This window comes from Grampus griseus, assembly GCF_964374135.1.
Source record: "Grampus griseus genome assembly, chromosome: 14".
NCBI lineage: Eukaryota > Metazoa > Chordata > Mammalia > Artiodactyla > Delphinidae > Grampus > Grampus griseus.
Window position 1 is genome coordinate 88,157,751 of NC_139008.1, and position 17,485 is coordinate 88,175,235.

A 17,485-nucleotide genomic window follows, 5' to 3' on the forward strand; every position below is an offset into this window, starting at 1 on the left:
AGCGGCTGGTGTCGGAGGCCATATGGGCCTCCCCTCTTTGGGAACCTTCATGGTGACCCTTCCCACGGCTCAGACCACGGGCTCAGCATTTCCCGGGAAGCCGCTTCTCCACAAGCCCGGGGGTTGTGACTCTAGCTTCACAACAGACAGATGGTGGAACCAGAAGACTTCAGAGCACAGGGGAGCGAGTGGAGAGGATGCAGGCTTCCCCTGGCCGTCCGTCCTGTCCGTCTGTCTGAGGGCCACCAGCGGCAAGGTCCCGCAGGCCGTCCCCGGGGGAGGCAGCTCCGGCACCCTGCTGTGGGATCCCTTTTTGTTCAGCCCCATCTGATGCTTTGTTGACACCTGCAGTCACCAAAAAGATACTTACCTCCCGGTGTTCAGCCACGCTCAAGTTCATGGCCAGTGACCACGTGGACATGGGGGGCAGACCCTGAAAAGCAGAGTTTCCTGTTTCACCACCACCCCATTTCCTCCCAGTAGAAAAGGAGCAAGGTGCTTCCCCAGCCACACGCCTCCAGAAAAACAGATGGTCCCGCAGAGGCCCAGAGGGAAAACTCCACCAGGCCGAGAAACAAGACAACTTGGGGAAATGAGAAGAGACATGTTCTCAGTCACATAACCTGGGTCAGGGCTGTTGTCGTCTTCGTGCTGTGATTTGGGCAACAGAAAGCCCCACCCCCTCCAAGGAATTTTCCGTTATTAGGAGGAAGGGCTGTATTATTTATCCAGCTCATGGGGGGAAAAAAGAAGTGAGGAAAAATTCAAGATACGAAAGCACTGATTTTTTTAAACGTCTTGCACTAAAGTCAACATAAATTCAATTTATAGGGCTTTCTTTTAAAGGCTCAGAACCCTCAACAAGCTTCCCGAGCCCCAGCTGATTGCACGCGGGAGCTGACCTGCATTTCTCAGCCGCCAATAACACCTTGACGCCGGGAGTCCATGGTCGCCTGTGACAGCGGAGACAGGCTGGGCAGCAAAGGTGGCCCTGGAGGCGTCCAGATGGGTGGGAACCATCGTGTGGATTCTGGGCTCTCGAGGGGGCCCCCTCTTGGCCGTCTGCCCTCAGGCCCCGCCCCCGCTCTCTGCGGGGGGCCCGTTCCCAGGAGCGAGGGGTGCGGGGGTTTGTTTGGGAGGCTGTGCCTTTATGTCATCTCTGAGGTGTGATCCAGGCCCCACCAGCGCTCTCTCTCTCCGAGTCAATGCTCCCATGACCCACTTTCCTCGCCGTGGCCTCTTTACCTGTGTGACCTGGCCCGGCGGTCGCAGACCCCCACCTCTCTACCCCACGTCCCTTCCTCCCAGCTCCCCGCCCTGGGCACACGGCAGCTTCAAGGACCCTCAAGCAGGTAAAGGGGGCTTTGAATATACTGTTCCCTCTGGCAGGAATGCTGTTCCCTCCATTAGCACCCGAAGGTCCCTGTGGTTCTCAGGGAGGCCCTGCTTGTGGATCTCCCCTGAGGTGCGACTCCAGCCCCAGCTCTCAGGTTCCCCATCACAGTCTGAAACTGTGTTACTTGTTGGCTCACCACCTGTTCATCCCCCAACCCCACTAGACAGGGAGCTCAAGAGGAGGATGGTGCCACACTCACAGCCCTGTGCACACACCCACGGCCCTGTGCACACTCACAGCCCCGTGTACGCTCATGGGCCCGTGCACACACATACAGCCACATGCACAGGCACACAGCCCCGTGCACACTCTCACGGCCCTGGCCCAGCCCACAGAAGCTGCTCGTCACATTCCCTGACTGAGCGAACACTTCTTTCTAGAGCTAGATGTTGCTTGGAGCCTCTAGCCAGGATGTGTCCCTGGTGACCGGCCCGGGGCTTGTGTGGCTTAGGGTCTGCCCAGGTAGACCACAGGCGGATGTGAGCTGGAGTGCGATGCCGTGGAGACAGGCTGCCCACCAGCAGAGCGGTCAGCCACCCTGCCCACACACGGGTGTGGGCACCTGGGTCCTGGCTGCCAGCCCACCGCCAGCCCCGGCTCGCTTGAGTGCCCGGCTTGCTTGGCCAGATGTCCAGTAGGCTTTGGACAGAGCTGTCCAGCCTGGCGCAGGGCCCACCCCCGGCCCCCTCACCCAGGACAAGGTCACCACACACTAAGCCAGGGAGATGGGACAGAAAGGCTGGACTCTTGGACCAGCAAAAGCAGGACACATCAGCCTAGACAGAGCTGGAGCCTCAGCCGGCACCACGGGCTCAGGCAGGGTGGCCCCTGATGAATCAGTCCACCAGCAAACGCGGTCCACCCACAGCGTGGCCAGAGGCAGGGTGCTGCCGGCTGCAGAGAGTAGCCCTGGGGCGGCCCCGCGGGCTCATCCGAGCTGGCCAAGTGACCTTTGCAGAGCCCAGGGGTCCTCGCTGGTCGAGTGAAGAGAAGCGGCTCCCACCTCATGGGGCTGCCAGTGGGTGCTGAAAGGAGGCGACCCTGAAAACACCACCCAGCACAGAGCAGCATCCACGAAGCAGCAGGGAGATGCATGGTGACCCCAGTCCTGGCTTAGAAGCGCCCTCGTCCTTGGTTTCTTACAGACCCTCCCCCATGGGAGAGTCCCCCAGCTCAGACGCGCTGACCCCCTCCCTTCTTGGCATCCACCCACAGAGATGAGATCCACTTAGGCCAGTCATTCTTACCCAGGGCAGCTTTGTTCCCCAAGGGACATCTGTAACGTCTGGAGACATTTTTGGGTGTCATGATGGGCACAGGTGCTACTGGCATCTAATGGGTAGAGGCACAGAACAGGCTCCTCACCCCCACAACAGAGAATTATCTATCCCTGGATGTCAATAGTGATGAGGTTAAGACACCATGATTTAGGTTAACAAGGTCTTCTCTCAAGTCGCAAATATTTCCGAGGAGTTAGCCATTCACCCCTTAGTATAAAATAGTGCCAACAAATGGATTTTCTCCCTAAAGCTCCTAATAATACCCAAGCCAAGGGATGAGAATTTTCACGGCAGGACTCCACAATGTTGGGAAGGAGAGCAACTCTCCCCGACCCCAGGAAGGGCTTTGGGCGGGGCAAGCATCTGGGTGAGGGGCACACTTGCCAAGAGGCAACAGGACGGCTCATCATCAGAGTTCGACAAAGTAACCCTGCGTTTTCCATGTTGCTATTTTCTAGCCTGATGACAGAATCTACCTTTACACCATGCAGAACAGTGCAGTGTTTGCTCCTGTTTCACGGCTCTGTCTGTGTGTAACTGGGCAAGGTGCTGGACCTCTCTGGCCCTCGTAAATGATACCACAGGATTGTTACAACCATTCGCGGAGTTAAGGTTTGCATAGCACTTAGAACAATGTCTGGCATGAGTAAGCATTATATAAGCTTTAAAGTAAAAATAAATGAATCGATTCCAGGGCTGGCTCTGCAATCCTGCATTTCCAACATGTACCACCTTCCTCAACACTTGGGGGGAGGACCCTGGGTTTCCGGAGACACACAGTAAAGAAGGGATGAGAGGACACCAGAGGCACCCAGCATCCCAGAGGCCTCACCCCCACGCCAGCGGAGGCGGCTGCAGGTCCGAGAGAGCCAGGGCTCAGGGGAGCGCCATCTAATACAGACCCCAGCCCTAAAGGTGCGCAGGGCACCCATCCAGGTCCTGCCCACTCTGAGGGGCGAGAGGTTTGCGCAGAGGCCAGAGATGGAAAGGGACATTTCACAAACTTCCACCGTGAGGCTCAGAAGCATGACCCCCACCCCCTCCCCCGCCCCTCTTCCCTCCTTTGTTCTGTCCTCCAGCTCCCCTTTTGGCTCAGCCTTGCCGCCCCCCCCCCCTTTCTGGGCAGCTGAACCCCAGACACCAGGACCCCAGCCATCTCGAAAGACCCAGCTTCAAACAGCAGATGGCACGGTCCTTGTCACCAGAGCCCAGGGCGGGCCCTCTGGGCCAGGGAGCTGGGCCCATCCGTCACTCGGGGCTGGCACAAGCCCAACCACGGCCCCTACGCCCCCCAGAGCTGCCAGCATCCCTGACAAGAAGATGGCTTCGGAGCCTGGGGCCACTTCACCGAGCATCTTCACAGAGGCGGTCCAAAGAGAATGATCTGGTCCCTGCCCCACTGACCCTTCCAGGTCCACCCACTCCGCCCAGGGCGGACACGGAACAGGCAGGGCCTGGGAGCTCTCGCCTCCCCCACCCCTGCTTCCGGCCGCACCCCGGTGTGCGGCTGATTGGACCTCTGCGCTGGCAGCGGGTTCGGCCGGGCTCCCAGCCAGGAGCCCACGTCTGAGCGGCCCTCGCCCTCCCCAGCCGACCCCCAAAGAGAGACGCCAGGAAAGGAAGCAGCTCCTCTGGACACCAAGCTCCGTTCCTCCCCAACCCACCCAGACCCACCCCAGTGAAGTCATGAGCAGCCAGCGCAGCCCCCAGCCGGCTTCTCCCCGCACGGGCGCGGGACCGGGAAAGCTCCCCAGCGCTGCCTGAGTCCGGCCACCCACGGCGCCCTGGGCTCAATCCTGACTCCAGCCAGCCAGCAGTGCAGCTACAGCCGGGACACAGCTTGTGCGGGCGCACACACACTCAACACTCGTGCACACGTGTGCATGCGCACGCGTGCTCCCTCAAGCACGCACAAGATGCACGCATGCGCACTCACCTGCACACATTCGCTGCCCTGGCTCCCGTGGGCTCCAGGACCCCCACCACGTTCTCCCCACACTCCACACAGCCACAGGCAGACGTGCACAGCTCCACACCCAGGTCACCCTCACACAGGTGTGCACGGCTGGGTACACACACCAGGGGCACTCGTGTAACCTGGCACACCCTTGGTCCCACTCCGAGACGCACCAGGGCACCCAGGAGGAGACACACCCACAGCCCCTCACAAGGGCGGTCACTCCCTGGCAAGGAGCCCTGGGGTCTGAGGCCGCCGTCCAGACACAGGACGGTCACCACCAGGTCACCCAGGTCCCTGGGGGAGGGAGGGAAGGTGCTTCCTGTCTCGAGGGGAGGGCTCCGGGAGCCCTGGGGAGACGAGGGCAGGAGACAGACCCGATCTGGCCGGCTCAGCAGGACCCTGCAACCCCGAGGACCCATGAATTTTTCGGAGGTACCCAAAGTGCAGATTGAAGCTGCCACTTGGGTCCTGGCAGATCTTGCTTTCAATTATTCCCCAGCCCAGCAGAGGGTGGAAGACCCAGCCCCGGGCCTCAGCTTCAGGGGGCAATCGCCAGCCTGGGCTCCGGCACCAGCCCTGTGGCCCCCACGTCCTGCGCGGCAGCCCAGGCATCCAAGCCCAGTGTGAGCGCTGGTCTGTGCCCCCTGCTCGGGTCCTGGCCCTGAGGCTGTACCCCCGCCTGCACCCCAGGGTGCCCTGTCCGGGTTGTGGTACCACCCACCCTGTCCACCCACCCTCCGCCTCTGAAGCTGACGCCCCGACGCCAAGGCCCAGTGGACCCCGCCCCCTACCCTGCTTCTCTGCCCCACCCACCACCAGACCAAAGGGAGGGGCCCCCACGCCCTCCGCTCACCGCCCGCACTCCGATGGCCGTGCCGGGAGCTGGACAGCAGCGGAGGCGGGCCAGGAGGCAGCTGCGCAAGCCCTGCGAGCACCTGACCGCAGGGGGTTCCTCCACCCACCATCTGCTTTGTCCCGCTGGCGGTGGGTGGAGCGGGGCAGGAACCAGCGCCCTCACCGCCTGCACTACTGCCCAGATCAGAGGCTCTCAGACTTAGGTCCAGGCACCCCGGGGACCGAGAACCCTCCAGAAGGCCCTCAAGATCAGACTGTTCTCCCAGTAACGCCAAGGCCTTGGCTTTGTTCCGCCCGTCCCCCCTCGCACAGTGGGGTTTTCAGAGCCATGCGATGTGTGACGACTGCGCTGTGTGACCTTGAGTTTTAAATATTTCTGCTTTCCTTTCCGGTGCACCAAGTCTATGGCTACCACCTCAGTGGTGTCTGACCCTGCGAGGGTTTGAGAACCGACACCCAGAGTGTGACGCTGGGCCTCTGCCATCCCACCCAGCCCTCCCCTCCCACTGCCAGTCCCGAGGTGTGGCCAGTGCCCACCCTCCCCCTGAAGCCCCTCCCGCTGAGTGTGTTTGGCTCCCGGAACAGCCCAGAGACCCAGGTCCCTGCCCACCCCAGCTCTGCAGAGGGCTGCTGGTGGGGGAGCCCCCCCCCCAGGTCAGCAGAAAAATCCTGGGAGAGGTGCTGCATGTGCTGCCCCCACGTGGACACCTGCAGGTACTGCATGTCCCCGAGAGTGAGGTCCGGATTTCTCTTCCTCTGTCCTGGGGAACCCCACCCTGATCAAGGTACAGGGATGCAGAGAGGTCCAATGCCCTGCCAGGCAACAGACTAGGAGCTGCACCTTCCAGGGGCTGCCTTAATCACTCCATCCCCGAAGGTGGCCCAAGGCCCCCTCCGAGACCCTCTGAGAAGCCCCACCCTCCACCGTGGCGGGGACCCCCATCTTCCTCAGACTCCGGTGGGAGTGGAGAAGTGCTCCCACCTCTGTCCTCACACTGCCCTGAGAGTCCATGAGCCTGGAATGATCTGTGTCCCCCACCCCAGGAACACACTCACCTGCAGGGGGCGGGAAGTATGGCTGAAATCCCCCCACCCTTGGCATCTGGACCACAACAGCCGCTTGGACCAGAGGGTGAGGGTCCCCTCAGGGACCACGCTGGGGGGCTTCCTTTGACCCCAGCCGGGGCTGGATTCATTCTTACCCTGTCTCATGCTGACAGGTTTCTCTGGCTTGACCCCAATTCTAACTGGGCCAAGTGTAAGAGGACAGCTTCCTGGGACAGACAGCTGGCAGGGTCACAGCAGGTTGGCCCGGGGGGCCCAGGACGAGCCGCAGCTCAGAAGAGTGGCAGGGGGCACCCAGTTTCCTTGGGTAGGGCCACCAGATAAAACGCACCAACAAGCGTGAATCTCAGGTAAGCAGTAAATACTTTCTCAGTGTACATAGTGCATGGGACATATTTATGTTCAAAAGTATCCACTGTTTCTCTGAATCCAGATCTGCCTGGGGTTCTGTGTCTCTGTTCGCCTACTCGAGCTGCCTTCCTTTGAGGCCTCTGAGGGTCGGCCCAGACCCTGCGCATGGGGGTCCACAGGCCGCCAGCACCGGGGAGGTGGGTCCCAGTTCGCACGGGGGTCTACAGGCCGCCAGCACCGGGGAGGTGGGTCCCAGTCCACACTGGCTTGGCTAGCCTGGTGCCCTTCTTCTGGTCCTACTCTCCCTTCATGCGCCCTCCAGGGGCCCATCCCCACTTTGGGACTGGGCGGGGAGACACCACCGTCCCTCCGTGGACACCCCTGAACCCCAGCACCCATCTGTCCTGGCTGGCCCCTCACTCGGTGGCATAATTCCCATCACCACCCAGGGTGGTGGGCTGGATATGCTCCCAGAGAGTTCAGGCCTCAGGCCCTGGAACCTGTGATGTGACAAGTGTCAAGACAGTGTTTTGCAGAGGTGACTAAATCAAGGATCTTGAGTGGAGATGACCCTGGATTATCCAGGGGGGTCTTCAGTGACTCCCTTATAAGCGGTTGGCAGGGGAGATTTGACCCAGAGGAGAGGAGACCATGTGACCATGGAGGCAGAGACTGGGGGCCTGTGACCACAAGCCAAGGGACTCCGGCAGCCACCAGGAGCTGCAAGAGGCACGGACCGGACCCTCCCCCACAGCCTCTGGAGGGAGCGGGCCCTGCCCACGCTGGATCTTGTCCCAGGGGTACTGGACTGCGGGAGGGTCCATTTCTGTCGTTTTAAGCTTCCAGCTTGAGGCCCATTTGTTGCTGCAGCCCCAGGGGACTCATACACTAGGGGACCCTGTGGTTGGCCTGCTGCTCACCCTGGAGGGGACGCCCCACAGCCCAGTTCCCGCTGCAGGCGGGCAAGTCTGCACTGCGCCCGCAGTCAGGGATCCGCTCAGCCCCGCCCTGAGCTCCATCTGCAGCACCAACACCCGGCTCGGGCTAGGCGCTGCTTTCTGGCAGCAGGGAGAGCTGGGCAGCAAGCCCTCCCTCCCCCCTCTACTGTGCTTGCTGACCAAGGTCAGGGCTTGTTCTGGGGTTCTAGGGGCTGGGGTTCCTGGCTGTGCCGGGGGCCCCACTGAGGAGCAGGACGGCAGTGGCGCTGAGTCCAGCCACAAGTGACCAGCCTAGGGCTGGGAGTTGGGGGCGTTAAGAGTGGGCTTCCAAGAGCGTGGGAGCTTGAAAACCCGGGTGAACAACAATGTGTGTGTGACAGTCACTCGTGGGGGAGGAGCCCTCAGTTCATCCCATTCTCAGAGAGACCCCCAACACGTTCAACCCCGCTTCTGCGGATCCAAAGTGACTCATTCTTTGTCCTGGGTGCCCCCACTGGGGGAACGCCAAAGCCCCCTCACCAGCTGGACTCTGGATCCAGTGCCCCACCGTCCCCCTGGGTAGCACAGGTGGACACCTGGCCAGGTCGCCCACAGGGGTGGTGGGTGCTGGGCGGGACGCCAGGTGGGACGGGGCTGGCAACTTGGTGGGGGGCCAGGAGGGGTCCTAACGAGCGCCCTCCCGCAGGGCGAGCCGCCCACCCCCCAACAGCAGGCGCACACGGCTCCGGGGTCGCTCAGTTTATTGGTAAAACGGGCACTGAGCGTGGCAAAGGCTGGACGCGGAAGCCGGGGCGGCGGCGGGGGCGCTTTTCCTCTTAAAGAACTTCCACTGGACCTTGATGGCGAGCATCCAGTCGCTGACGGAGAGCCTCTTACAAGCGGAGGTGCAGACATGCGCCTGGCGAGGGGGCGGGGCGCCGGGACCGCGCCGGGAGCGGGGCCGGGGGTAGGGGCGGGGGCGGGGCGCGGCGCCGCCGGGGAGGGTCGCGCCGCGGGCGCCCGCGCTTCACTTGCCCGCCTTCTGCGCCTTCTGCGCCGATTTGGTGACCTTACCGGCGCCGCCACTCTTCTTCTCCACATTCTTGATGACGCCCACGGCCACCGTCTGCCGCATGTCGCGCACGGCGAAGCGGCCTGCGGGGAGGGGCGTGAGGCGCGGGCCGGGATACAGCGCGCAGGCGCACTCGCGCCCCCAGCGTCCTCCCCAGCCCCAGGCCCTGGGGCGGGACCCTAGCGCTGGGCACCGAGCTCTCTGCGCCTGTTTGGGGGGGGGGGGGGGGCGGGGCAGTGGAGTACGAGGCTCCTGTCTCCTTAGGTGGCAGGAATAACACACATAGGACTCCGCCAAGCCATCGTTGTGGGAATTAAATGGTATGTGGACAGTACTTAGGGCAGGCTGGCGCGGAGTACAGCACACCCTTTCAGCTATCTTGAAGATGGCCAGCAGCCTTGCATAAGGCAGCTCCCTGATATAGGTCTGTGGGTCGTCCTTGGGGTATCTGTGCGGCCGGCCAGCTGGAGGCAGGCGGCCAGTCCTAACTCTGCCACCAGACCAGCTGTGGGCCTTGGGTGAGTCTGCAGAGCAGGATACCATCCCAGGCCCACCCAGTGGGGCCACCTGTGCTCCATGAGACAAAGACCAAGGCCGGGGGCCACCTGCTAAGCTCTAAGCTGCAGCGCAAAAGTGCAGGACCTTCTGTCCACCCCACCCCCACAGTGGTCCTCTGCCCTTGGCCTGGATTGGCCACCACCGCGGGGCTGCCCCTCCCTCACCCCCCAGCTCACCGAGAGGTGGGTACTGGGAGAAGCTCTCCACACACATGGGCTTCCCCGGGACCATCTCCACGATGGCCGCATCGCCGGACTTCAGGGACTTGGGGTTGTCCTCCAACTTCTTTCCAGAGCGCCGGTCAATCTTCTCCTTCAGCTCAGCAAACTTGCAGGCGATGTGGGCTGTGTGGCAGTCAATGACCGGCGAGTAGCCAGCGCTGATCTGCCCAGGGTGGTTCAGAATGATGACCTGTGGACAGAGGTGCATGAGGCCATCAGGCACACGCAGGTGGGCACAGGGGGAGGGCACAGAGCTGGAGGAGGCTCCGCCCACCCCCAGGTCCCTGGGGCCCAGAGTGCCGACCATGGAGGAAGGTCAGTCTAGGGGGGACCCAGGCCCCCGGACCTGGACCCCGAGGTCCTCTTCAAGCATCTAAAAAGCCACAAGAGATAAACAACGACGAGGGCACGGTGTGAAAGGGCCAGCGGCCAGAGCAAGGACGGGGGATGACAAGACAGGACTTAGATTATCATATTTCAATTGTATCTCAGTAAAGCCAATTTAAAAAGTCCTAGTCACATAAAGAGGTGACCGAAGAGGACACAGTGCAAATGTGGAGAATTAAGTATCACAGGCCCGTCCCCGGCAATAAACTGATAAAAGCGTTTTCAGGACCAAAGGGGGACCTCAGTGAGGCCAGGAGCACCGAGGCTGGGGTGCACCCCTCCTGCTCTTCCCACCTGCGCCCTCGGCCGGCTTCAGCCCTTCCCGGCCTCAGTGGCCCACTCTGCGAAGCGGGGGTCTCAGTCCTCCCCAGCGCCAGGCAGCCCCCTCACCTGAGGACAGCCCTGGTACTGGGGGGGGGGCCCTGCCGGCCACCGGGCTGCCCACCTGGGACGTGAACTGGGCGGCCTCCTGGGGTGGGTCGGACTTGCTGTCCCCGCACACATTGCCCCTGCGGATGTCCTTGACCGACACGTTCTTCACGTTAAAGCCTACGTTGTCCCCGGGCAGGGCCTCGCTCAGCGCCTCGTGGTGCATCTCCACTGACTTCACCTCCGTGGTGATGTTCACAGGCGCAAAGGTCACCACCATGCCCGGCCGGAGGATGCCCGTCTCCACTCGGCCCACGGGCACAGTGCCAATGCCTGGGCCGAGAGGAAGGGGGCCGTGAGGGCAGGCTGGCGTCAGGGGTGCCCTGTCCTCCCTGGCCGGTGGGGGGTGGCCACGTGGCGGGAGGGAGGGGACAGGGAGACCCCGGGCAAGGCGGACGCTGAGACATTCAGACAGAAGTGGAGGCTTCCGCGCCCCGCCAGCGGAAGAAGGGACTGAGGAAGAGAGTTCCCAGAGCACAGGGAGAATGGGCAAGGAGGGGTGCCACCCTGTGAGGCAGAAGCCCTGAGCGGATTGAGGCCCAGCCCCCCCAAGGTGGCCTGCCTGGCGCTGGCGCTGCTGTCCTGAGGGTCACTCCCAAAGGGGCGTGGGTGCCCCTGCACTTCTCAGGATCTGCTGATACTGTGTGGCTGCCCAGTGGGGGTCTGATGCTCCCCAGAGTGGGGGACGGGGGCGGTGGGGACTCCAGCCGGTCTCCCTGGCTGTGACAGAGGCTCGTGTGGCATTGCGGAGGCTGAGGCTGGTGGCTATTCTCTGTGCTGGGTGAGTGACACCCCCATCCTGCACACAGCCCCTGCATCTCTGCCACAGCCTCCTGGCTGGGAGTCCCCCATCGCTGCCCCCTCGTGGGCCTCACACTTGTTTATGGTTCTATATCATTTCATGACCAGCTTTTCTCACTCCTGGAGTGGATCGTGTCTCCCACAAGACAGGAATCTCCAAGTGGAGAGTAATATGCGACTCTCCCTGTGCCACCAGCTCCTGGTATAGGGCTGGGCACTTATCTGGAGGGAGGAAGACCCTGGCTAACTCGGGACAGACTGATGGACGGGCGGGGGGAGGTGGGTGGATAAATGGACTGATGAAGAAATGGATAATAGATGGGTCGGGGGTGGGGGTGGATAGATGGACAGATAGATGCATGGATGGAGATGGGTGGATGGGTGGCCCCCCGGAAAGTGTGCAGCATGGGGGAAGGGGCTGAAATAACCCGGCCCGGATGCTCCTGGTCAGGGGCCCATTCTCAGGAGGGGGTCTGAGGGCAGAGCTGGCCAGGCTGCAGGGTGGGTGCTGCAGCGGGCGGTGGCCACGGAGCCCTCACTCACCGCCGATCTTGTACACATCCTGCAGCGGCAGGCGCAGGGGCTTGTCTGTGGGGCGTGTGGGGGGCAGGATGGTGTCCAGGGCCTCCAGCAGGGACACGCCACTGGCGTTCCCTTCCTTCCGCTCCACTTTCCAGCCCTTGAACCACGGCATCTGCGCAGGAGGAAGAAAGCACCGTCCTAGAGCCCACGTGCCCCCGTGCCACCCACCCCACAGCCGTGGCCTCCGGGCCCACGGTTGGCTCACCCCTCCCTACGTGAGACCCCACGAGGGGAGCTCGATCCACGGCATACAAGCCGGCAGCCCGGCCAGAAGGGGCGGCCCCCAACCACAGGTGCAGGGCTGAGTTTCCCCTGGCTCTCCTGAGATACCCCCCATGCCCACCTCCCTCAGTGTGGGCAGCTGCAGCCTGGCCAGGACTAGTGACCCCTGCTGGGCCAGGGGTGGCCTCTGGCTTGACCGGGTGAGGCACTTGGTCTCGGGCTCCACAAATTCAAAACAACCAGGTCCCACTCATCACCTCCTGCCGAGTCAGAGTCCCCAGGACATGGGCTGCCAGAGCCGCCAGCTTCCCAGCTGGCCCCAGAGAGCCAGCCCTCGGCCCTTTGCTGTCCCGGCCTGCCCTGGACCTCGGGGAGGGGCCTGGGAGGCCCCGTGGCCTTGGCCCCTGGGGGAGATGCAACCCTGCCACGCAGATCTCTGGAGACAGAGACGGGGCAAGTGGGCCTGGGCCCCGGCAGCCGCTGCCCCCGCAGTGTCAGCCTGGGGGGCGAGGGGGGCGTGTCCCTGGCCAGAGAAGGGGCTGCAGTGGCTTCTGCCAGCCTCACAGGGAGGCTGAGCTGAGGGCAGAGCGTCCGGCCCCCAAGGAGTCTGGGGCTTCCAGCAGCGCGGACACCCACAGGGGGCTGGTACCGCACTTCCTCCTGCTGGCTGTCTGTGCCCGCCCTGACCCAGGGCCCTCAGGGGGAGGTCTGAGCAGCCCCACCGCTGCTGGGCACTCACGTTGGGCGAGGGTTCCAGCATGTTGTCGCCGTGCCAGCCTGAGATGGGCACGAAGGGCACGGTGGCTGGGTTGTAGCCGATCTTCTTGATATAGGCGCTGACCTCCTTGACGATCTCGTCGTAGCGCTTCTCGCTGTAGGCGGGCTCCGTGGAGTCCATCTTGTTGACCCCCACGATAAGCTGCTTCACGCCCAGCGTGTAGGCCAGCAGTGCGTGCTCCCGGGTCTGCCCGTTCTTGGAGATGCCCGCCTCAAACTCGCCCACTCCCGCCGCTACGATCAACACGGCGCAGTCCGCCTGCCCGGCAGGTCGGGTAAGGTGAGCCCAGACCTCGCCCAGCACCCAAGCCCAGGCCCCTCTGGGCAGCAGACAGGGGCCTGGGCCATCGCCTGGGCATGGAACCTGGGGGTCCCAACCTTAGGGGCAGTGTCTGTCTGTCTGTCTGTGTGAATGCCCTGGCAATGTCGGACTGTCCGGGGGCATTTCTGCCCACATTTCCATGTCCCCATTCTGGCCTCTGTGTCTCCTGTGAAGGCGGCCCTGACAGTGGCTGGCTGTCCTTACAGGCACCCTTGCCAGGCTGAGATGCCAGGACACTTAGTTCTTTGGGGGGCGCGTGGTGACAAAGGTGAGGGGTCTCATGCCCTGGCGAGGAAGCAGAGGAGACCCAGCTACCGCTCACCGATTCCAGGGCGCCCCAGGCTCTCCTGAACGGTGCCCCCGCCCCACCTCCCGTCCCCCAGGCCCCCGAGGCCCCGCCCACCTGGGATGTGCCTGTGATCATGTTCTTGATGAAGTCGCGGTGGCCCGGGGCGTCGATGATGGTGATGTAGTACTTGGTGGTCTCGAATTTCCAGAGGGAGATGTCGATGGTGATGCCGCGCTCCCGCTCGGCTTTCAGCTTGTCCAGCACCCAGGCGTACTTGAAGGAGCCCTTCCCCATCTGGAGGGGTGGGGACGTGGTTCAGGACGGGACCGGGACTCGGGTCCCCCTGGGGCGCGGGAGCAGCATGTCACAGCAGAGAGACCCCTCGCTACTGCTGGAACCCTGGGGCTCTGGACCCACCTCCGGAACCAGGGACACCAGGACCTCATCCATGCCCTGCCCCGGCCGGCCTCCTGCCGCCTAAACGGGCTCCACCAGCAGGGGGCGCAAGGGCCTGGGAGCAGCCTGAGAGCCGCCCTGGTTTCAAGCCCTCCCCTGGCTGAGGGCTTCCCTTTATCTGAAGCCAGGGTCCCCCCCACCACACCCCCCAGATCCCTGTGTCAGCTGATGACCCCGCTAGGCTTCAGGCTGTCCAACCAAAAAGCCCCTCTGTGGTTTTTTTTTTTTTTTTTTTTTTTTTTTAGGGAAAAAGAAAGAAAGAAATCAGATGAGGTGGTAAGGAAGGGCCTGGCTTTCCAGTTCTTTCCACAGCCGCTGAAGCTCCCCAGTGGCTCTGAGCCTCCTCCTCCACTCCCCGCCCCACCTGACCAGGGAAAGCGAGGCTGGGCCGCCCTCTCCCAACACCTGGGCCAAGTGCCCAGTGAGACTCCCATGCCCAGGGTCAGGGCTGCGGTCAGGGTGGCAGCTGTGGTCACTGCCCAGCTGGTCAAAGCTCCCTGCCAGGGCCATGCACGGACAGGGCTCTGCCCTCCATGGAGGCTGCCCAGCCAGGGTCCAGCTAGACCCGAACCAGACGCCCTGCGAACGCCCTCAGCGCCCCTCAACACCAGCCCCGCAGGGAAGAAGAGACACAGCTTTGGGGCCCAGGAGCATCCCCGCAGCCCAGGCCAGCAGCTGCCCCTCCTGAGCCCTGGCACCGGCCATCCAGGTGAGACCCCTTACAGCTCCCCAACAGGAGCTTTCCCCAGAGCTCAGGGGTGGAGGTGGGAGGCACAGAGAGCAGACCCCACTCCATGGACACTTCCCACCCGTGGGTCTCGGACGCTTGAGAGGATCAGCTTCGAGAAATGGGGGGTCAGCCATCAGGGCCCCTCTCCTCCTCGCTAGGTGACAAAGACTCCCCCAAAAAAAGGGTGCTACCCTGGACAGGCAGCCTGCCCCGGGCCGGCAGGAGAAAATGGAGCTGATGGGCTGGGTGCCCATCAATCAGCTATTAATAGCCGCTCTGAGTCCTGGCCCAGCCCCGGGACAAGCGAGGACAGCGCCACCTCCAGCCCCAGACCTCAGCCCCGGGGACACGGGAACCCAACCCTGGGGGCTCAGAGACAGTGACCTATCCTGGGAGAAATGCACCTCCAGCCCCTCCGCCGCCGGGGTCTGGTCCGGCAGGTCATCCCACCTCCCCCCGACCAGGCACCTCCTCAGAGAGAGGCTCCCCCAGCTGCCCCCATGCCTTTCCCATCAGGATGCTGCGACACACACATCTCCCACGTGGGGTCCTTGGGGCTCACGCCCCTCTTGCCCCAGAGGAGTTCATCTGAGCTATGTGCCCCGGGGTCAGGGAAGCATCAGCCCGGCTGCCCTGTGAGAACCCAACCTCACGGTGGAGGCGAAGGTGGGAGCCCCCCTCAGGGCTCACCTCGGCCGCCTCCTTTTCAAACTTCTCGATGGTCCTCTTGTCGATGCCCCCGCATTTGTAGATGAGGTGGCCGGTCGTGGTGGACTTGCCTGAGTCCACGTGGCCGATGACCACGATGTTGATGTGGGTCTTCTCCTTGCCCATCCTGCCCGGGGTGTGGGGAGGGGCTGGCGCGACCTGGGGTGTTCTGGCTCAGGGCGAGGGTCACGCTGAGCAGTGACTCTGTGGGTCGAGGTGGGGAGCAAAGGTGATGGGGGGCCTCAGAGAGAAGCCCAGCAAAGCCCTGCCCTGCACAGGTTGGGAGCACACCCTGAGCACAGTCCGGGCCCCCAAGGCCGGAGCCAGGTCTCCGTGTTTAGCTGAGCAGAGCCCGGGGGCAAAAGCCCAAACAGTCCAGTAGCCGCACATGTCTGAGTGCTGTGCCTACAGAGCCCCCCCACCCTGAGAGGCTAACCCCATCCGGAGACACCGAGGAACACCAGCCTGGCGAGCCCCGTGACCAGTCAGGAGCCGGTGATGAGTCACCCTGCCCCGCTCTCCAGTGCCCTGGCCCCGGCCTTGGGCTGGGACACCGCGCCCACCCCATCCCAGCCCCCACCTCCCGCCCCGCAGAGCTGCCACGGTGGAGAGACTGTCAGTGCTTCCCACTCCCCTCCTCGAGCAGGGACGGCACCATCTTCCCCTCATCCCTGCCCGGAAGGCTGGCACCGGGGAGACGCCTGGCCCAGAGCTCAAGCAGGGCGATGCGGTGCCCAGATCAGGGACCCAGAATAGCTCGGGCCCCCCCCCCGGGGTCTGGACGGGGGCAGGCAGTAGGGCAGGGAGGTGGGGGTCCCTGCTGTGTCCAGCTCGGGCCCTCCCAGGAGTCTGGACGGGGCAGGCACTAGGGCAGGGAGGTGGGGGTCCCTGCTGTGTCCAGCTCGGGCCCTCCCTGGGGTCTGGACGGGGGCAGACAGTAGGGCAGGGAGGTGGGGGTCCCTGCTGTGTCCAGCTCGGGCCCTCCCTGGGGTCTGGACGTGGGCAGGCAGTAGGGCAGGGAGGTGGGGGTCCCTGCTGTGTCCAGAGCAGGGAGAATCTGGCCCCAGCAGCCATGCTCAGCAGATGCCAGACAGAGATGCCCTCAGCCTGGTGGGGGCAGAGGGCCATGCCCTCCCCCTTCCCTCTGGTCACAGGGTCACAGCCCCTGCCTCATCCTGTAGGTCAATGGAGAAACCTAGGCAGCCCGTGGCGGGGGGGGCAGGTGGCTGGGGAAGGGAAAGCGGGAGAAAGCGGCGCACCCCAGGGTGCGGACCCCTGGGTGCGGACACCGCCTGCCCGGGCGGAGGCGGGGTGGCAAGGACCCCTCCGGTCTCACAGCCTCCCCTCCCCCTCTACGTCGGGGGGGCACCCCCAGCGCCCACCCTCACCAGCCCCCAGCGCTGACGACCCTTCCCGAACCCCACAGGGCCCCCCCCACGGCGATCCCAAGGTCACGGCTGCAGGTTGATCGCCACCGCCCAGGAGACTCGGCCCCGCCGCGGCAGCCCCGTAAACAAGCGCTACCGCGGTGCCCCCACCCCACCCAGGGCCGCCCGGGGGACTGACCCCGGTGCTGGGTCCGGAGTCCCCGGGCGGGCAGCCGATCTCCTCGGGGAGCAGCGCAGCCTCACCAGGCGCCGGGCCGACCAGTCTCTGCCCCTGGGACTGGTCCCCGGGGAAGGGACCCTCTGCGGAAAGCTGGGGGCGGGGGTGGGGACCCGGAGGCCCAGCGTCCTTACCCGGAGCCGAGGTCTCAGCCAGAGGGACTGGCGGCGCCGGCGCCGGCGGTTTTATCTCTCCAGGAGGGGGGTCCACCTATTGACGGAGCAGGCGCAGTGCACTGCACCCCTGCAGTACGGCAATGCGGCACCGGCGCGGGCGGGGCCGGGGGCGGGGATGCGAGGGATGCAGGGATGCAGGGACAGCGGGCCCGCGGGTGCACGCGAGCGCGACAGGGACGCGAGAGGAGCATGTGGCGAGGGAGGGAGCTACAAAGGCGGAGACGAGACGCACCCGGAGGGAGCGCGGGCGGGGAGAGTCAAACAGGCGGGGGCGGCGAGAGCCGGATGCGGAGAGGGAGCCGAAAGGAGGGAGGCGCAGAGATGGA

General features: G+C 63.9%; 1 protein-coding gene across 2 annotated transcripts; it reads right to left on the reverse strand.

Annotated features, from left to right (window-relative positions):
* Window positions 1-8,570: 8,570 nt before the first annotated feature.
* EEF1A2 (eukaryotic translation elongation factor 1 alpha 2) lies at window positions 8,571-17,193 on the reverse strand. 2 transcript variants are annotated; one of them, XM_082671092.1, is made up of 8 exons: window positions 17,118-17,193; window positions 15,361-15,582; window positions 13,599-13,778; window positions 12,836-13,132; window positions 11,836-11,986; window positions 10,508-10,764; window positions 9,631-9,865; window positions 8,571-8,979 (listed from the first exon to the last, which is right to left on the reverse strand). In XM_082671092.1, the coding sequence occupies exons 2-8, from the start codon at window positions 15,502-15,504 to the stop codon at window positions 8,852-8,854; spliced, it is 1,392 nt and encodes a 463-aa protein (XP_082527218.1). In that variant the 5' UTR covers window positions 15,505-15,582; window positions 17,118-17,193; the 3' UTR covers window positions 8,571-8,851. The 2 variants fall into 2 exon arrangements, with proteins under 2 accessions (XP_082527218.1, XP_082527219.1); XM_082671093.1 differs by lacking the exon at window positions 17,118-17,193 and adding an exon at window positions 16,945-17,111.
* Between the last annotated feature and the right edge of the window lie 292 nt (window positions 17,194-17,485).

Excerpts from the sequence above, each read along its gene's own strand:
- EEF1A2 (XM_082671092.1), bottom strand. The coding sequence starts at position 15,504 with ATGGGCAAGGAGAAGACCCACATCAACATCGTGGTCATCGGCCACGTG. Across the intron at positions 13,133-13,598 it reads TGATCACAGGCACATCCCAG|GCGGACTGCGCCGTGTTGAT; the intron begins GTGGGCGGGGCC and ends CCTGCCGGGCAG. Across the intron at positions 8,980-9,630 it reads CTCCCAGTACCCACCTCTCG|GCCGCTTCGCCGTGCGCGAC; the intron begins GTGAGCTGGGGG and ends CCCTCCCCGCAG.